The sequence below is a fragment of the Mytilus trossulus genome, chromosome 7, assembly GCF_036588685.1.
Source record: "Mytilus trossulus isolate FHL-02 chromosome 7, PNRI_Mtr1.1.1.hap1, whole genome shotgun sequence".
Classification (NCBI taxonomy): Eukaryota; Metazoa; Mollusca; class Bivalvia; order Mytilida; family Mytilidae; genus Mytilus; species Mytilus trossulus.
Window position 1 is genome coordinate 59126084 of NC_086379.1, and position 17356 is coordinate 59143439.

At 31.0% G+C, this 17356-nt stretch overlaps 1 protein-coding gene across 1 annotated transcript in view; it reads left to right on the forward strand.

Moving 5' to 3' along the window:
- The window catches only part of LOC134726554 (uncharacterized), a 67575-nt gene that overhangs the window by 13571 nt on the left and 36648 nt on the right, over positions 1-17356 (forward strand). Inside the window, exon 2 of the mRNA XM_063590960.1 lies at positions 5663-5797. Coding sequence (XP_063447030.1) covers positions 5663-5797 — 135 coding nt within the window. The remainder of the gene's footprint in view (positions 1-5662; positions 5798-17356) is intronic.

A 17356-nucleotide genomic window follows, 5' to 3' on the forward strand; every position in this document is an offset into this window, starting at 1 on the left:
AAGTAAGACGTTTTCCCAGTATAAAATTATATGCAGTTGCTAAAAAGTAATATCTTATAAAGAATTGTCTCTTTAAAATATACATACAAAATGTATAAGGTGATTCATTACTAACTGATACCCCATTAAAGTTTATATACTAGAAAACTGTCTTCATCATATAAATGTCAATATGTCTCGTTGTGTTTTGTTTGTTTTTTTAAATCACAATTTATCAATAATATGTCCAATACAATATGGTATGTTGACGTTCTAGATCATTCTCTTGTTTGGAATTCTCCTTGATGTGAGGTGTGTCGTTTTAAAGATCATAAATAAAGGCAACAGTAGTATACCGCTGTTCAAATCTAATAAATCCATGGACAAAAACCAAAATCGGGGTAACATACTAAAACCGAGGGAAACGCATTAAATATAAGAGGAGAACAACGACACAACACTGAAATGTATTACACACAGAAACGGATCAAGTTAGCAATTAGCTCTTAGTTAGTAAGGAATTTTCATATAAGATATGTATGGTATAAGTTATGGTATCTTTAGAGACCTTTATCAATTTCGGAGTTCTCTTATTTAAAGCATTCGAAATTATTTTCTCGATTTACCTCCATCGGGAACGCTCAAAGCCAAATTTGTGAATGCAAATGATATATAAGAATCGAAACATTTGAAGAGCTATATGACCGAAGTAAACCAAAAATTAATAGTCAAATATCTCAACCTTGCCTGACCTTATAAGATATGGTATGCAGAATTTAGAAAGCAGCATTTGCAGATTATCGTTGGCTAAGTCTATCATACTTATAATTCGTCAATTGCTTTTGAAATGAAGAAAGCTGTTGGGTTCTTTTAAGAAAAAAACTCCATAAAACATCTCGTCTCATCGGGGACTACTATACGGAACTGATTTAGCTGATTGTTTAGGACAATACGATGACCTGTAGTTGCTTACATTAACACCATATTGCTTCTGTTGGGTGTTTGTCTCATTGACAATCATGTCACATCTCCTTACTCTATATGATGATTTACGATACATAACACAAGATTATATAATGTAGAAACAACATTTTGATATGTCAAGTATTTGTATAGAATTTTGATAAGCAAACGATTTTTTTAATCAATGTAAGAATTGAATTCAATTATCCGGTATCAAACAAGTTTTGTCATTACTCGTTTCATTTGAACGAAAAATGTATCATTAATGAATGGAAAATTTTGAAATCGAGGTACTTAAACAGTAAGTTGTCATTCAGCTATTGTGTTTTGTTAAAATTTCCAATCGAAAACTTAATTAGTAATTAACAATTAGATATTGATTATATAATAGGACAAGGATATTTGTGATTCGGTCTTTAATTTGTGTTTTGTGCTAGGATGTTATTACAACTCAAATCGATAAAAAAAAAACCGCATTGTCAATTTTCCCTATTTTGAGTAAAACACTCGCGTCTGGTTCCTGGAAGTTGGTGCTTTTGTTTTTCTAGCGACATTGATTCAGCAAACAAAATAGCGATTAAAAAACGTTACATGTGCTTCTAGGAAAACGTTCTTTGTAATACTTAATCAGACAGGATTTTACCCATTTGATCAATTGATTTAATTGTTTTCGATATTCTGAGTACTTGTTTAAAGTATTGTAGTGAGTTTTAACTTGAGAATACAAAGTACAATATAGAAAATGAGTAAGGTGTGTCCAATGACATAGATATCAATAACTATAGCTCATCAAAGGGCCTTCAACAAAGATTAAAAAAATCACACTCCATAGAAAGCTGCAAATAAACCCAAAATGGCGAATGTAAAACAATTCAAGCAATACCAAAATATCGCCCTTATTTTAATTTAAATGAGAAGATTCGATAGTCAATTATTTGGCCTGTTGAATTAAATTGATCAATAAACATTCTGTATGTGTATTAATTTAATATTTGTCGGATATCAGCTTTATATACGTTCTTTTTGTCTTTCATATTTGACTTAGCTAGAGCTTCACATATCTTGCAACTAGTCAAAAACTGTCAGATATGAGCCAAACCTAAACCTAATCATATTATTTCATACAGAATATATTTTACACGGATGTTAATATCTGTGACATGTATCACTTGGCTCAACTGTCTTTAGTCCTTTAACTAAAATATTTAACATTTTAAATCAAAATCAATACGCCAATTATTTAATGTTTTCAACAACATAAAGTTGCATTCATCACATATGACATTTCTACTATATATAATCCTATTAAATTAATTTGAATAAAAAAAAAATTGAAGGCCTGAACAGTTTTGCTATTTTTGTAATTAAAGTAGCAATTTGGTAACCGTCTCATGAATCCCCTAATTTGAAAAAATATTGCACGAGATACACCTTAAAAATGTACTAACATATTCTCTGATAATGGGTCTGAGAATGGTTCAGCTCAGTGAAGTATTTATTAGATGTAAATATATAGCATATCCAAGCTTTTATATATATATATAAGTTTTCTTTTTCATATACCCTACTGATAAATCTGGTTAGCAAAGATAACTAAGAGAAGCACAATCTTAGCAGGGTATATTGATTATCTAAAAATCCCATGTTAAGCCAAGTAACTGTCGTCAGAATGGATGTGGTTTCAAAATGTCGACGAACGAACAAAGTTTAACGACAAAAACGATTATTTTACCAATTGACTAAGTTAAGGTTTATTCTTTTGTATCATGTTATATACAAAATTTAAAACAACGAAATATTATATCACTTGTTCTAGCTCACATAATATTTCAATGTAAAATATAAATGAGAATTTCTGTAATTTAAGCTGATAATATTGGTTTGGTATTAAAACATGGAAATTGTTCGAATGAAATATTAACTTTGCTGAACTGGGAATGGTGAAGTTTTATTAAAATCACCTACTTAAAGTTTTAATCAGCCAAAATGGTTTCATATTCTGAATGATGAAAGTTTAATTTTTCGTAATGAATGTCTTTCTACCACTTTTATTTTTGTCATTAGCTAATTCATTATCGCAGATACAAATTGTTTTTTTTAAATTAATCAAAGTCTTATTGCACTTTTGCTGTTCGCAATTTACTCAATCGACAGCTTCAATTTAGTACCCCTTATATTAGTTTTTGAATATCTAGGTAAAAATATTCAAAAAAGTATATCTATAAAGTTAGTTATATTTATTTAATACATTATATACCAAAGTTAAGCTAAAATGTTATCAATAAAGGAAAGCAAAAGCAAACACCATGGCGATGAAATTACAAGACAACAAACAGGAGGCCACAGTTTCATCTATTCAAAACGTTTCTTTCTATATCTTTCGATTGGTTAAACAGAATGGCAGTATAAACACTGTAAAATGGAATATTTGTTTAAAGTTATTACGTTTTATTACTCATATATCATTGTAGATGTAAATTATAAATGAAGATATATGTAACAAAAAAAAGTAATCAATATTAACAAGTGTTTTCAAAATTCTAGAATTTCCTCTTAAATGCGTTTTAAATTATTGAAATCTCACATTAAGGACACATCGATAAATAAATATCACAAGGATGAAATAACAGAGTGAAATACTATTTATGTCCATTATATTGCTAACCAGATATCCGAAAGTGTTCAGCGAAAGCTTCTGTTACTGTAAAAATGAATGATCTTTGAGTTGCAAAGTATCATTGTAATTTTGGTTATTTTTGTCCAGAAACGAGATGTTTGAAAGTTGCATATATTTTTAATATAGATGTTTCTCTAAATTATTTAACGATTCTTTTGATTCAAATGATTGATAGTGTTGATGTATATGTTTTACAATGGCCTATATGTCATGTTTTCTCTTGATTAATGATGTAGAGAAAAATAAAAAGAGTGTGAGTGCCAGTGAGTCAACTCTCATTTCAATTCACAATCTGTAAAAGTAAACCATTATATGTCAAAGTTTTTCCTTCAACACAGACCATTTGTTCATACCAAAAGCTATAAAGGACCAAAAACATAACTAGAATAAAACTATTTAAACAGAAAAAATAGCGGTCTCATCAGTACCAAACACTTAACGAGAAACATTTATGAACTATACCAACAAACGACAACCCGCAGTTTATCACATTGATCAATAGCCTGTCAACACATTTGATACATACCAGTTTATGACAGGTTGGTTCGTCTCTGATCTTAATTGTCGCGAATTTGCAGTTTTTTTTTCAAAGGTCGATGTTAACTTCCATTCCGCCCCTCCCCCCCCCCCCCCCCTCCCCCCATAAAACTGGGACATCACCATAACGCCAAGAGTGCTGAAAATAGTGTTAAAATTAACAACCATTCAATTGATCAAAATGAAATCAATGGAGTCAAAAGATGACATTATCATAAGTTCTTCTTTGTTTCTATATGACAGTTCAGTTATGTTAAAATTGAAACGGAAATGGGGGATATGTCAAAGGACAACAACCCATCCAAAAAATGTTTATTAGACATTATTTCGTCACCATATTGTTTTGTCCTAAATCTATAGTATAAAGAAACGTATAGTTTTCTTATCCTTAAATGTGGATACCTTTTGGCTAGAAAAACTATATGTCTCTAAACATTTCAAATTATGTTTTGTTTCTTTTAAAACACATTTAACAGACATAGATTAAAATGTAAGCACTTGAAAATTGAAAAATAAAACAAATAGAAACAGGGCATAGTATTTTCAAAAATGTTTTATCATGAAACGAAATTGAAGGCGAGGGTTTAATCATAATAGTCTTTGTACTCAGACGCAATAAAATGGGCAAATGAAATAAGGAACTAAAATTTATAAAACAGGTGTATGTTTAACTTCAAAAGTGGGTGAATTATGAATTAGTGAGTATCATGGTGTGGACAACAATGCCAATGGATTACTTTAAGAAGCAAAAGTACTGGTTCATTTTCAGAACGAATACGGTTGTCTCATGCTTTATAGTGCTGATATAAACTCATCATAGATATAAGGAATGTTATCGTGCTGTTTCGATTTGTTCCCGTTGATTTTTTTTTCTGTTTCTGTTTAGACAGGCCAAGGGAGTTCTGTAAGGGAGATATCTTGCTCCGACTATTAATTTCATTTTTCAAGTTGAAAAAACGTTTTAAGTTGATGAAAAACATGTAAAACAAACTCTTTATGCATATTTTTGTTATCATTCGTCGAATTTACATCCTACTTTGGTCAAAAATAGAGATTTTGTGAAACTTTTCGTATTTCAACAAGATAAAGGCATCGAAAACATAAAGCGGTTGTATTTTTCTTGGTAAAAAAAGTACATCTTCGTGTACATGCATGATATTATAAGTATTTAATTTCCTAGAGCTTGATTGAATGCACTTTATTTCATATTTTTTCGACTTCTTTATATCTTTCAGCAGTTTAGTTCTAGTGCATATGAATTCCAACCATATATTGGACTGCATGCGTAGAAAGAACTTGTCAAAATTATTTACTACAGGTTAAAGTGATATGTGTAATATCTACACAAGGAATTAGAGTGCATAGATAAATGACTATTGTCAATGACTAACTATAATTTAAAGTTATAAAAGTTATTTTTAATCATAGAATTAGAGTATATGAATAAATGTACTGTTTCAATAAATTATTACAGTTGCTAGTTGTATGTGTTATTTATATCCATAGATTGGGGTGCATGGGTAAATGGAACTTGTTTTACAAATTGTGAACAGAACAGGACAAGACAATGTAGAAGTGAACCCTGTACAGGTGATGCTTGGGAAGTTACGAGTTGTGATTATGGAAACTGTGTCATAGAAGGTTTGTCAAGTTTACTTCAGTAGCACTTTTAATATTCATTGACCATCATGATTTACCATATAGAATGCTTTCATGTTAACACATTAATTGTTCATGTTGATAGTTGAAAATAGACAAAAGCATGAATATAAAACCAGATCATTTTGATTGTATTTATAATATCTTGACGATTCACACAAATACTCAATTTTAATCTGGAACGAAACACAAAGCAAATTGATATTGATTGATTTACAATGATGTTTTAGCTTACATGTTGTATGCTAGACAGCATGGTAAAGAGACTATTACCAGAATAAAATTCGTAAACAAAGTTTATATGATGCATATTTGTAGTTTACACTGTTTATACGCAGGCGATATTCCATTTCAGTTACCACTATAAACTTACAAGATACAATCCACCAATCGCCAAAACCTAAAACATCTAAATACACTTGGAACGTAGTAGCTCATCATATATTTTCTTAGTGTTCTTGCATTTGATTGTAATGTATTCCTGTCAAGTAGTATTGTCACTTTAGCAATAATTTTAACATTGTCATATAAGCGGGAGGTTTGGCTAGCAATAAAACCAGGTGCAACTCATCATTTTCTTTTAATGTCCTTTACCAAATCAGAAATATGACAATTGTTATAAATTATAGTTCGTTTCTGTGTATGTTGGCGTCTGTTTTTTGTTGCCCTTTGGTGTGGCTGTAACACTTTTTTGTCTCCCTTTTCAAATTGATGTGTTTTTCTCGATTGAGTTTGTAACCCAGATTTGTTTTTTCTTAATGAATTTATGACTTATGAACAGCTTCATACTACTGTTGCCTCAATTCCTGTCAATAAATGTAGCATTGCTATGCATCCCAATGTGGTAATGAAAATTATCAGGGTTTTGTATGTTACATATATATGTCTTTTTTTATTATTTATTCTATATAGAGATTCAAAACAAAATACTAAAATAAGCTTTATGGTGTTATTCGCTCACTTATGATAGGTATCTCGTTTTCAATGACATGTGCTGCCAAATGAGGCTTTGACAGCTTTCTAAATTAACTGAAAAGAATTATTGCTGTACTGTGCTAGCGCAAACACGCTTAACCCCATCACATTATGTCAGGAGCCAGTACCTCCGTGCTTGTCTTTTGTTTCTGTATAAAATAAAATCACAAAACTACTGTACTTCGAGGAAATTTCAAAACGAAAAATTTCGAATCAGATGACAAAACCAAAATATCAAACACATCAAACGAACGGACAACACCTGTCATATTCCTGACGTGGTGTATGCAATTTAACTGTTTATTGTATCTTTTATGCTGCAGCTGGAACAATCTCTGTTGTCATTACTAAATAGACTATCAAGAGACAATTATTAAATATTAATTGTATTTCAAACAATCTAAGTTATTTGTTTGTTTAATTACACTCCAATGGCTATTATCTTTAATGAGAGAAAAAATCTGTATTGGGAATTACATGATAGATCATAAAAAACTAAGACCAAGTTTTTCTGACCGCGTTAGTCATTTATAATGTATGAGTGATATTGATGGAATGATCATGCCAATACTTTTATTTCATCTGCAACTTGAGAGGTTATTTTAACCTGTACATGTATTTACTTAGTTTTACATATAAAATTGTCTGCATCAAGTTCTTTAAGAAGTTTATGTACGAAACACTTTTTTTAAGTTGCAGTTTGAAGAAATTCTGCATACTAATAGAAAAGGGGAACAGTAGAATAACAAAAAACTTTTTTCAAAAGTACGATTGCTTTTTACAAAAAGCACAAAAGCATATATCAAATTAAAAAACACATTCATTGTTTTGCGTGTTTGGCGTCAGATTATGTAAACGTCACAAAGGAAGACATTTTGTCGTTCAATGTATATTAAGAACAATTATAATTTCACATGGGGAATTGTGCTATGCAAGGTTAAAAAATCAAACGTTATGTTAGAATTAATTTCAGAAACAGACCGAGATTTAAAATTACCAAGAAGTTCTATAGATTTTTTAAGGATCCATATATGGTTAATACACTTTGCATATACAACACACACCAGCAAAAATGAAAGATAATACAAACGTATTGAAGGGATGCATAAGTACCGGGCCACGTCAAATGAATATCACATAAAACTGACAAAACAGTAAAAATAATATTAATTAAAAACCAATTGTTCTCAGAGAACAATTGAAGGTCTTTCCACTGAAAACAATGTATTTTAATATAAAAGTTGTAAAATTAAGTTTAAAATGTCATTTCAATCGTCAACTGATAGATTATTGTACGCTGATTCCATAATTATATGGTTTCTATACATTTTTTTTAAATAAGGGAGATAAATTGTTACTTCCGGTTTGAAAAATGTTACTTCCGATTATATTTGAATATTTAATTGACAGTGATTCCAAAAAGATCTGGTTCTATATGCTTTTTTATTAATAAAGTACAAAAAATAGCTACTTCCGGTTTACACAAGGTCACTTCCGGTTATTTTTTTCAAGGTTAAATGGTTTGATACCTTTCGCCAAAAGTCTCATGGATATATCATGTATACATATGAGCTGAAAGCAAAGGTCAAAAACTAGAACGTCAAATTAATCTATGACCTTGAGATCAATTTCAAGGTCATAAACCAAGGACCTAAAATCAAAAGACCATAGGTCTAAATTATATTTGGTTAATCAGTTATATCACCATACGCGTATTTTTAAATACAAGAGGGGAGAAAACTCACTTTTAAGTTCAACGTACCCTTGCAATCAAAATTTACGTGTTACGACATGTCGCTACTGACAATTTAACAAAAAATAATTTGTCGATATCTTATACGGTTTCTGGAAATTAGTGGAAATAAGCCAAATTCAAAAATTAGAATATGACCTTGACCTTTGACCTTGACCTATTTTTTATTTTTTTGGACCAAGGACCTCAAATCAAAAGATCCTAGGTCTCTATCACTTATGATTTATAAGATAGAAATTCATATCACTTATATCAGATGCATAAGGGGAAATAACTCTCATATGGAGCGGTCATATCGCTTCGGTCAAAATAGGACAAATCATGCGAAGGATATAACGAGAAATTTTGTAAAATAAATTTGTCTTAATCTTTTACGGTTGCGAAGGAGATGCGCTAACAAGGAAAACAGTGTTTTGGGAGATAACTCCTACAAAGAAAAGTATTCGTTTACGCAGGGTAAATTTCAAAAGCGCATAAACTGTTCAATATCATATACCAAATATCTAAGCGACATATTGCGAAACAAATGTTTATCGCAAGAACAAAATTAGGCGGAAGAAAAAAAAAAAAAAAAAAATAATCAGAAGAAAAACAATAGGTCTTTCCACAGAAAAGTGGAAAGACCTAATAACAGAACAAAGACAAATAAAAGAACAATATAACACGCAGTTAAGATGATAAACAACGTCAATACGCAGAATCTATACATCAAGACCATCATGTATTATTTGTGAGGTTGATACGGAATATTTATCAACAGGGTTTTGGTACTTTCCGATGACGAGATGTCCTTGGCATACTCCTGGTTCATCAACTGTCTGCTCAGACACTGGTGGCGTTTTACAATGTCTGAGTAGGAGCTGCAAGCTCTTGTATATCGAATAGGTTGTGAAATGTATATTCCATATGCAGGTGAAGTTGGTATATTGCTACTAAGGTGGGGGGAATTTGTAATTTCAAAATTTAAGTCGTCTCGTTTTTCATAGATTCTAGAAACTGTGATGACTGTGTCTGTCAAAATCGATAGATAAGTCTAAAAATAAGACGGAAGAAGCTGCGTCTGTTGTTTCTTTAATTTCTAGTTATGGGGGATATATTAAAGAAACCCAATCAGAAAAGTCCGGATTGCGATGAACTTTTGGAGGAATATCTTATTGCCATATCTTACACACCTTCACTGACTGTTGTACCTACCATAACATACATAGTTAATAACCAATTTTGAAACTTTCCATCATACTTTTCGCGAAATAATTCGTTTTCAAATGAAAAAAAAATGAAATAAAATCAAACATTGTATCAAAGTCTTACAAATTACTCTGAGGCAGCAGCCTTTTATTCTTAAGTCCTGTATGACTTCATCCAAACTTTTATTTGAGGAACTGAATTAAATATAGATACAGTGACCTACTTAAGTTGTTTACATCCCAATCCTTTGGTTTCTGATTGGTATAATTGTACCAAAGTCTCGGACTGGCTTTCATACCACATCTCGTTATTTTTTTAAATGATTGGTACGAAGTCCCTGACAAAACAATGAATTATTTATTAATTATTGACAATACTTGCACGTAATATCAAATTATGTTTCAAATACTTATTGTTAAATGACATTTAATTGATTTGTGTACTAATAAGAATATATTTCCATAATTGTACTTGAATACAATTGTTCTCCTTATTAATAATTGAATATATTATTTATGTGGAAAGAAGTTTTGTGTCAACAATCTCAACGATTTCTGATATTTACATATAGAATATCCAAACTTGTGTTTCTTTTTTTTATCACAGCTTTCAAGTACATTTCATTTTTTTTTCCCTAAACAGACAACAAAGAAACAAAATCAAGAACAAGCATGACATTTTTTATATTTTTTCAAATTAGTTTTTTTTATATGAGGCAATAAGCCATTTGAACAAAAACAGACAGACGATTTTCAAAAACGTTTAGTCCTAAAAAATAAAATAAAAAACTATCAAATATATTCTTCCAATATCATAAAATATGACAGGCTCTGAATCTCCCGATTTCACAAAAGTTGACTTTAAGATATAACACCACCATTTTCTACATAAGGAAATACATGTACCCAAGTCAAGAATATGACAGTTTCCTGTCATATGTTAGATGGGTTTGAGCTTTTGGTTTTGCCATTTAATTAGGAACTTTCAAATATAAATTTCTCTTGGAGTTCAGTTTTTTAGTTATTTTACTTTTTACAGACTTTTAAAGACCAAAACCAAATTCCCTAAATATAAATTAACTTAGTTTGCCGTATTTAGAAAACTGCTCTGCGTTACCAATTTTCATAACACCGTTACTTTACTCTAGTAAACGACATTCACCTAGGAGGTAAGCTGTATTATTTATATCAATCATTGAAGCAAGGAATCTATTGTCGTTTGGTTTATAGATGAAGAAGAATTATTTATTAATAGAAAACAATTATTTCAATGCCTGAATGAGATATGAATAGTTGTTCACCCAAGAAAATTCATATTGGCATGGGACTCACCCTATGGAAATCTGAATTTTCGATGATGGAATAATAGTCATATCTCCCAAAGCCAATGGAAATGAATGTTTTATTCCACTGCATTTACTTGAACATTGAATATTAATTAAGGCTACATAATGTGTTTTGTTCTTCCTAATCCGCTTGGTTTCATTACTAAACACCACATATACTATACATTTAAAACATTGATACATAATACCGACCAAACTTTAAAATCATTATTATGTTTTGTTTGAATTTTACGTCTGAAATCATTTTGAACGTAATAACGAATTAAGAATCACAATTTAAAAAACGTCAGTATTGTTTATTTCATTTATCACGTTAAGCACGTGTAAGATTGCACGAGGAAGACACGAAATTCAGAGGGGAATATGAAGTGTTGTTAAATGTCAGGAGGAATGTTCTCAACCAATCGAATATTGATTAAGCTATCAAATTTAACATATGTGGATCAAAAGTACATCCTGAAAAACAAATAACTGTCTGTTTTATAATACAAAGTAAGCAGTCAGCCAAATAGCCTTATAAATGAAAGTCAATTCTGAAAAATGAGAATGATTTTTTAAATAGAAATTTAAGTTTAATACCAGAAAAATGAACGAAAAGTAAACGCATTTAAAAACAAATGTTTAAAGATAGGTTTGGTAGTTAATACACACTATGATTATTGTCCGGGTACTCAAAGTTCTTTGAATTTATCAATTGATGAGAGAAGTCATAGTCATGTAAATTAAAGACCTTTCGAAGGAGCTCGTTACAAAATTTGCTATATATTGTTCATTTAATCATGAAAAACCAGACCCATACTATATTTCCAATTTAAGACTATAGCGGAGATGCCATACCCACAACAAGAAAAGTTAGTATCTCGAGATATTGAGGCCTCTGTAATTTACAACCCGTAAGGCGTAACAGCAGGAGTGTATTCTATTATCAAAGAGACAGTGGAACACAACATTTTATAATACATACCATTATCCATACCGTCCATTTCATAGTATTTCGCAGTGAGTTAACCAAGTGACCTGCTCCCTGCTTCATCAACTGATTCTTTTGAATCTATGTGCTGTGTTATTATTGATGCTCTGCATCTGTATTTTTAAACAGCTACAAGGACAATCTCTTCAGAGTCGAATCTGTATTTATTTTCTGCTTTTGGAGCTTTTCAAATATACATACAAAATATAAAAAAGAAGATGTGGTATGATTGCCAATGAGACAACTGTCCACAAGAGACCAAAATGACACATACATTAACAACTATAGGTCACCGTACGGCCTTCAATAATGAACAAAGCCCATACCGCATAGTCAGCTATAAAAGGCCCCGATATGACATCATTCTTGTCCGTATTGACTTTAAGGTTCAATGGTTTATGAAATTTACATACACAGTTTTTCTGCGTTTGCAGTCCTTTTAAGCTATGAGATAAAAGATTTTTATCGTCTTCATATAGCAAGCAACTCATACAATCATTCCAAATATTTTTCCATACGCCTAGACGATTAATGTCTGGAACTTAGTCATCCCAAAAGCGAAAAATGTAGGATAAAGATTATCCCCTCGTCTCTACTGCGAACCAGCAGTTGACCAGCTGCTTGCAATTTTGAATATGTTGTCTTGATTGCCCTGTGCATTTTACCACGTATACCAATTGATAATACTTATGAATGCACATTGTGTGATCACCTTATTAAACTGAAGTTGATAAAGCACAAATATATATCCGTAGTCAGTAGTTTCCGGTTCTCAGAACAGAACATAGAGACATGAGCGCAATTTTCAAAATCCATTCTTCTTTTATGATACAAGGTTATTATCCTCTAGACGTCAATTCAGTATTGATAAGACTTATGCAACGATTTCGGAACGGGTCTCCAAAATTTTCACCCGTTTTAGCAATAAATGGTGCCTTTACACCAAAAATATGACACGGTGCCATACAAGAAACATTTGGTATACAATTCGTGTAGTGCATTTGTCATTTTACATAATTTCGTTTATATTTAATGCATGGTTAGTTCCGTTTAAATGTAATTCACGTCTATATTCGTATATATTTGATGCTTTAAAAGTGGTCTGAACTTTTGTCTAGTTAAATAATTTGTATGTTTTCTGGTAATAATGTGTTGTGTTGTCGCCTTTGACTTATCGTTCTTCAGATTACTTTTTCAATGTTTGTCTCTAATATTTAATTAACTGTGCATTTGTATTCAGATATCGCAGATCAAATTTATTCGTTCATTGTGTAATCATACGTTTTTTGATTGAGTTAAGTCTGCCAATTGATATTTTATCGTGTGTTTTTCTATGTTGTGATGTTATGCTATTGTTTCAGAAAAAGGGAGAAGGTTTGGATCCATTAAAACGTTTAATCCCGCTGCAAATGTTTGCACCTGTCCTTAGTCAGGAATCTGATGTACAGTAGTTTTCGTTTGTTTATGTAATATATAAGTGTTTCTCGTTTCTCGTTTTGTTTATATAGATTAGACCGTTCGTTTTCCCGTTTGAATGGTTTTACACTAGTAATTTTGGGGCCCTTTATAGCTTATTGTTCGGTGTGAGCCAAGGCTCCGTGTTGAAGGCCGTACTTTAACCTATAATGGTTTACTTTTAAAATTGTTACTTGGATGGAGAGTTGTCTTATTGGCACTCACACCAAATCTTCCTATATCTATCATATTGTATAACGAATAATAGTTATCAAAGCTACCAGGATTATAATTTAGTACGCCAGACGCGCGTTTCGTCTACATAAGACTCATCAGTGACGCTCATATCAAAATATTTATAAAGCCAAACAAGTACAAAGTTGAAGAGCATTGAGGATCCAAAATTCCAAAAAGTTTTGCCAACTACGGCTAAGGTTATCTATGCCTGGGATAAGACAATCCTTAGTTTTTTCAAAAAATTCAAAGTTTGGTAAACAGGAAATTTATAAAAATGACCACATTATTGATATTCATGTCAACACCGAAGTGTTGACTACTGGGCTGGTGATACCCTCGGGGACGAAACGTCCACCAGCAGTGGCATTGACCCAGTGGTGTAAATAGTTATCAAAGGTACCAGGATTATAATTTAGTACGCCAAACGCGCGTTTCGTCTACATAAGACTCATCAGTGACGCTCATATCAAAATATTTATAAAGCCAAACAAGTACAAAGTTGAAGAGCATTGAGGATCCAAAATTCCAAAAAGTTTTGCCAAATACGGCTAAGGTTATCTATGCCTGGGATACGAAAATCCTTAGTTTTTTCAAAAAATTCAAAGTTTGGTAAACAGGAAATTTATAAAAATGACCACATTATTGATATTCATGTCAACACCGAAGTGTTGACTACTGGGCTGGTGATACCCTCGGGGACGAAACGTCCACCAGCAGTGGCATCGACCCAGTGGTGTAAATAGTTATCAAAGGTACCAGGATTATAATTTAGTACGCCAGACGCGCGTTTCGTCTACATAAGACTCATCAGTGACGCTCATATCAAAATATTTATAAAGCAAAACAAGTACAAAGTTGAAGAGCATTGAGGATCCAAAATAACAATTTACTTCAATGATTTACTGAATCGAATATATGTTATATTGTAAAATATGAAGCTTAGCAATAATTCATTCAGGTAATAACTTTCATACATTTTCAATTTCAATAGTTTGTAAATAATTTTTTGTAGTTTTGGTCTTTACAAATTGACAAATGAATAATTGTTATTGATAATTATGTCAGTTTTTCTCAATATTTTATTAAAGTCTCATTAATATTACTACAAAATTACATTCATTGTAAAATACAGCTATAAGATAGAGTCATTCAGTACAGAATAATGATAGACTATTACATTAAATCATTGTAGAAAATTCTTTTATGATAATATATATGTATTGCGGGGTACATTGTTAGCAATGTAAAACGTATGATTTGCTATAGATACAAAACATATTATTATCTGTAAATGAAAATGTTAATATCTTTTTTATCATCGAATTGAAGAAATAAATTCACTATCAAAATGTTTTGCTTCAGCTAATTTTTTTTCATAAAATCGTCATATAATGAAAACGATAAAATTCCATAAGCATTCATCCTCTGACATATTTTTAAAATGATAGCAGACTCGATCTTGTAAACGTATTACTACATTTTTTAATCTATAAGTTTCGATTCTTAATGGAGCACTAGCTACGAGATATAGAAAGAATATAATATATGTTGTGGTTTGATGATGAATTATTGCAATTGCATAATTCGACCTCATTAAAACCGTATACATGTGAACATCGATTTAAACCCTCAGCTTAAAATGAATATCGCATAGTGAGTGTTCAATAATTTAAAGGAAAAGCATGTCAACATTTAAAGTGAAACAAAGGTAATGATTAACATAAATTTGTAATCTATATTATGAAATTAAACAGACAAAGTAAAACTCGAATGCGCGAATCTGTATCTATTCGTATATATATGTTTATTGTTATATAACTTATACGGCAATCGGAGGTTTTCGGGGATCAACTGGACAGTTAATTCAATGAAGTCTCGTCGAGACTAAATTACACACGAAACGGAGCTATATATTATCGAGTCCATGCCCGTTTAATGTTTATTTTAAACTTTTTATCATTTAGATAAATGTTTTTCATTGTTATCAATCAAATATAATTATTTGAGTAAAATCGGTGATCAGAATTTGGCAGTTAGTGCCCCCCCCCCCCTTATTGATGTCACTCCAGGCAAAAGATTTCCTTTTATTTCAAAAACTTCTTGAATAAATAACATGATTTCCCCCATTCACCAGACGGAGCTGTTTGATTGTAAATTGCAAAACAACTGATCAACATATTTACTGATTATTCTTGACAAAATAATAATAACAACTAAGTTATTATGAATATAATCTGAAGTGTAACACAGATATTCTAAATCCAGATTGTACTCAGAAAGTGTTTTCCTTACATCAAAATTCATTTTGTTATACCTGTGTTTCAACTCATAGGAAAATATTTCAGATTAACCGATTTGAACTAATATGGACAAAGTCAGTTTAAGCATTGACATTGACTTTGAAAGAGGAACGAAAGATACCAAAGGGACAGTCAAACTCATAAATCTAACACAAACTGACAACGCCATGGCTAAAAATGAAAAAGACAAACAGACAAATAATAGTACACATGATACAACATAGAAAACTAAAGAATGATCAACACGAACCCAAGATAGGTATTCATCCATATACCATGTAACTGCAGCAACTGAAGTAAAAATGAAAAAAGTCTGCAGTCTCTTATTATGTATGGCAGCAATAAAAGAAATGTTTGCAACCAAAAATACCTACAATATATTCAAAATTTGGGAGCACCAAACGTTTATTTAAGAATTGAATGCTTCTTTTTGTAAATCTATTGGGGTGTAAAAGCGTTGATCGAAGTACATTTTGTATGAAGCGCGGAAGCTACAAAAAGAAGCATTCAATACTTATAATTACATTTGTTTAGCTATGACCATGAAAACACGAATTTTATCAATTTTTTATGTTATTCACCTGTGCACTTTATTGTGGGACCACGTGCTATCATGAATGAAAAGTATTATTGAGTGATGCAATTGCCTACGGAATAACACGTGATGTGCAGTTAGCCAATCAAAATAGAGTATTATTAGGAAACATACATCTAATGTAATTATTAAGTTTTGAAAAGACCTTATAAGTAAAACTACCTAGAATTTTGCATCAAGATTACAATGTAAGTGCTCTATTTCCAAAAGCTGCAAAAGCTTTAGAATTTTAAAAAAAATCCAAATTATATCAAAAATGAAGATTGGTATGATTGCCAATGAGACAACTCTCAACAAGAGACCAAATGACAAAGGAATTAACAACTATTATTATAGGTCACCGTACAGCTTTCGACAAAGAGTAGCGTACATCTCTTTTGAAATGAACTTGTTAAAATGAAACATGGTCTAAACATTAAAACTGAGTTTGTTCTTTTGCATACATACAATGGTAATATCTTGAAAACTATCGTGGTGCATACCATTTGAAAACCCACCGATTACAAAACATTTACAAATGTTGTCATTCTAAAATTCAACCTTTTTCTGTCAATTATTCTTAGAAAAATAAATATATTTCTTTAAAATATATTATTACAGTGTACTTGGCATCACGACCGCTTTTTTGTACGTGTACTAGTGCTCAAACAAAATTGCAATTATGATATCTATGATGAGTTTATTTACTATTTATCTCAAACAATTTAAAAGTTGTTTCTATTT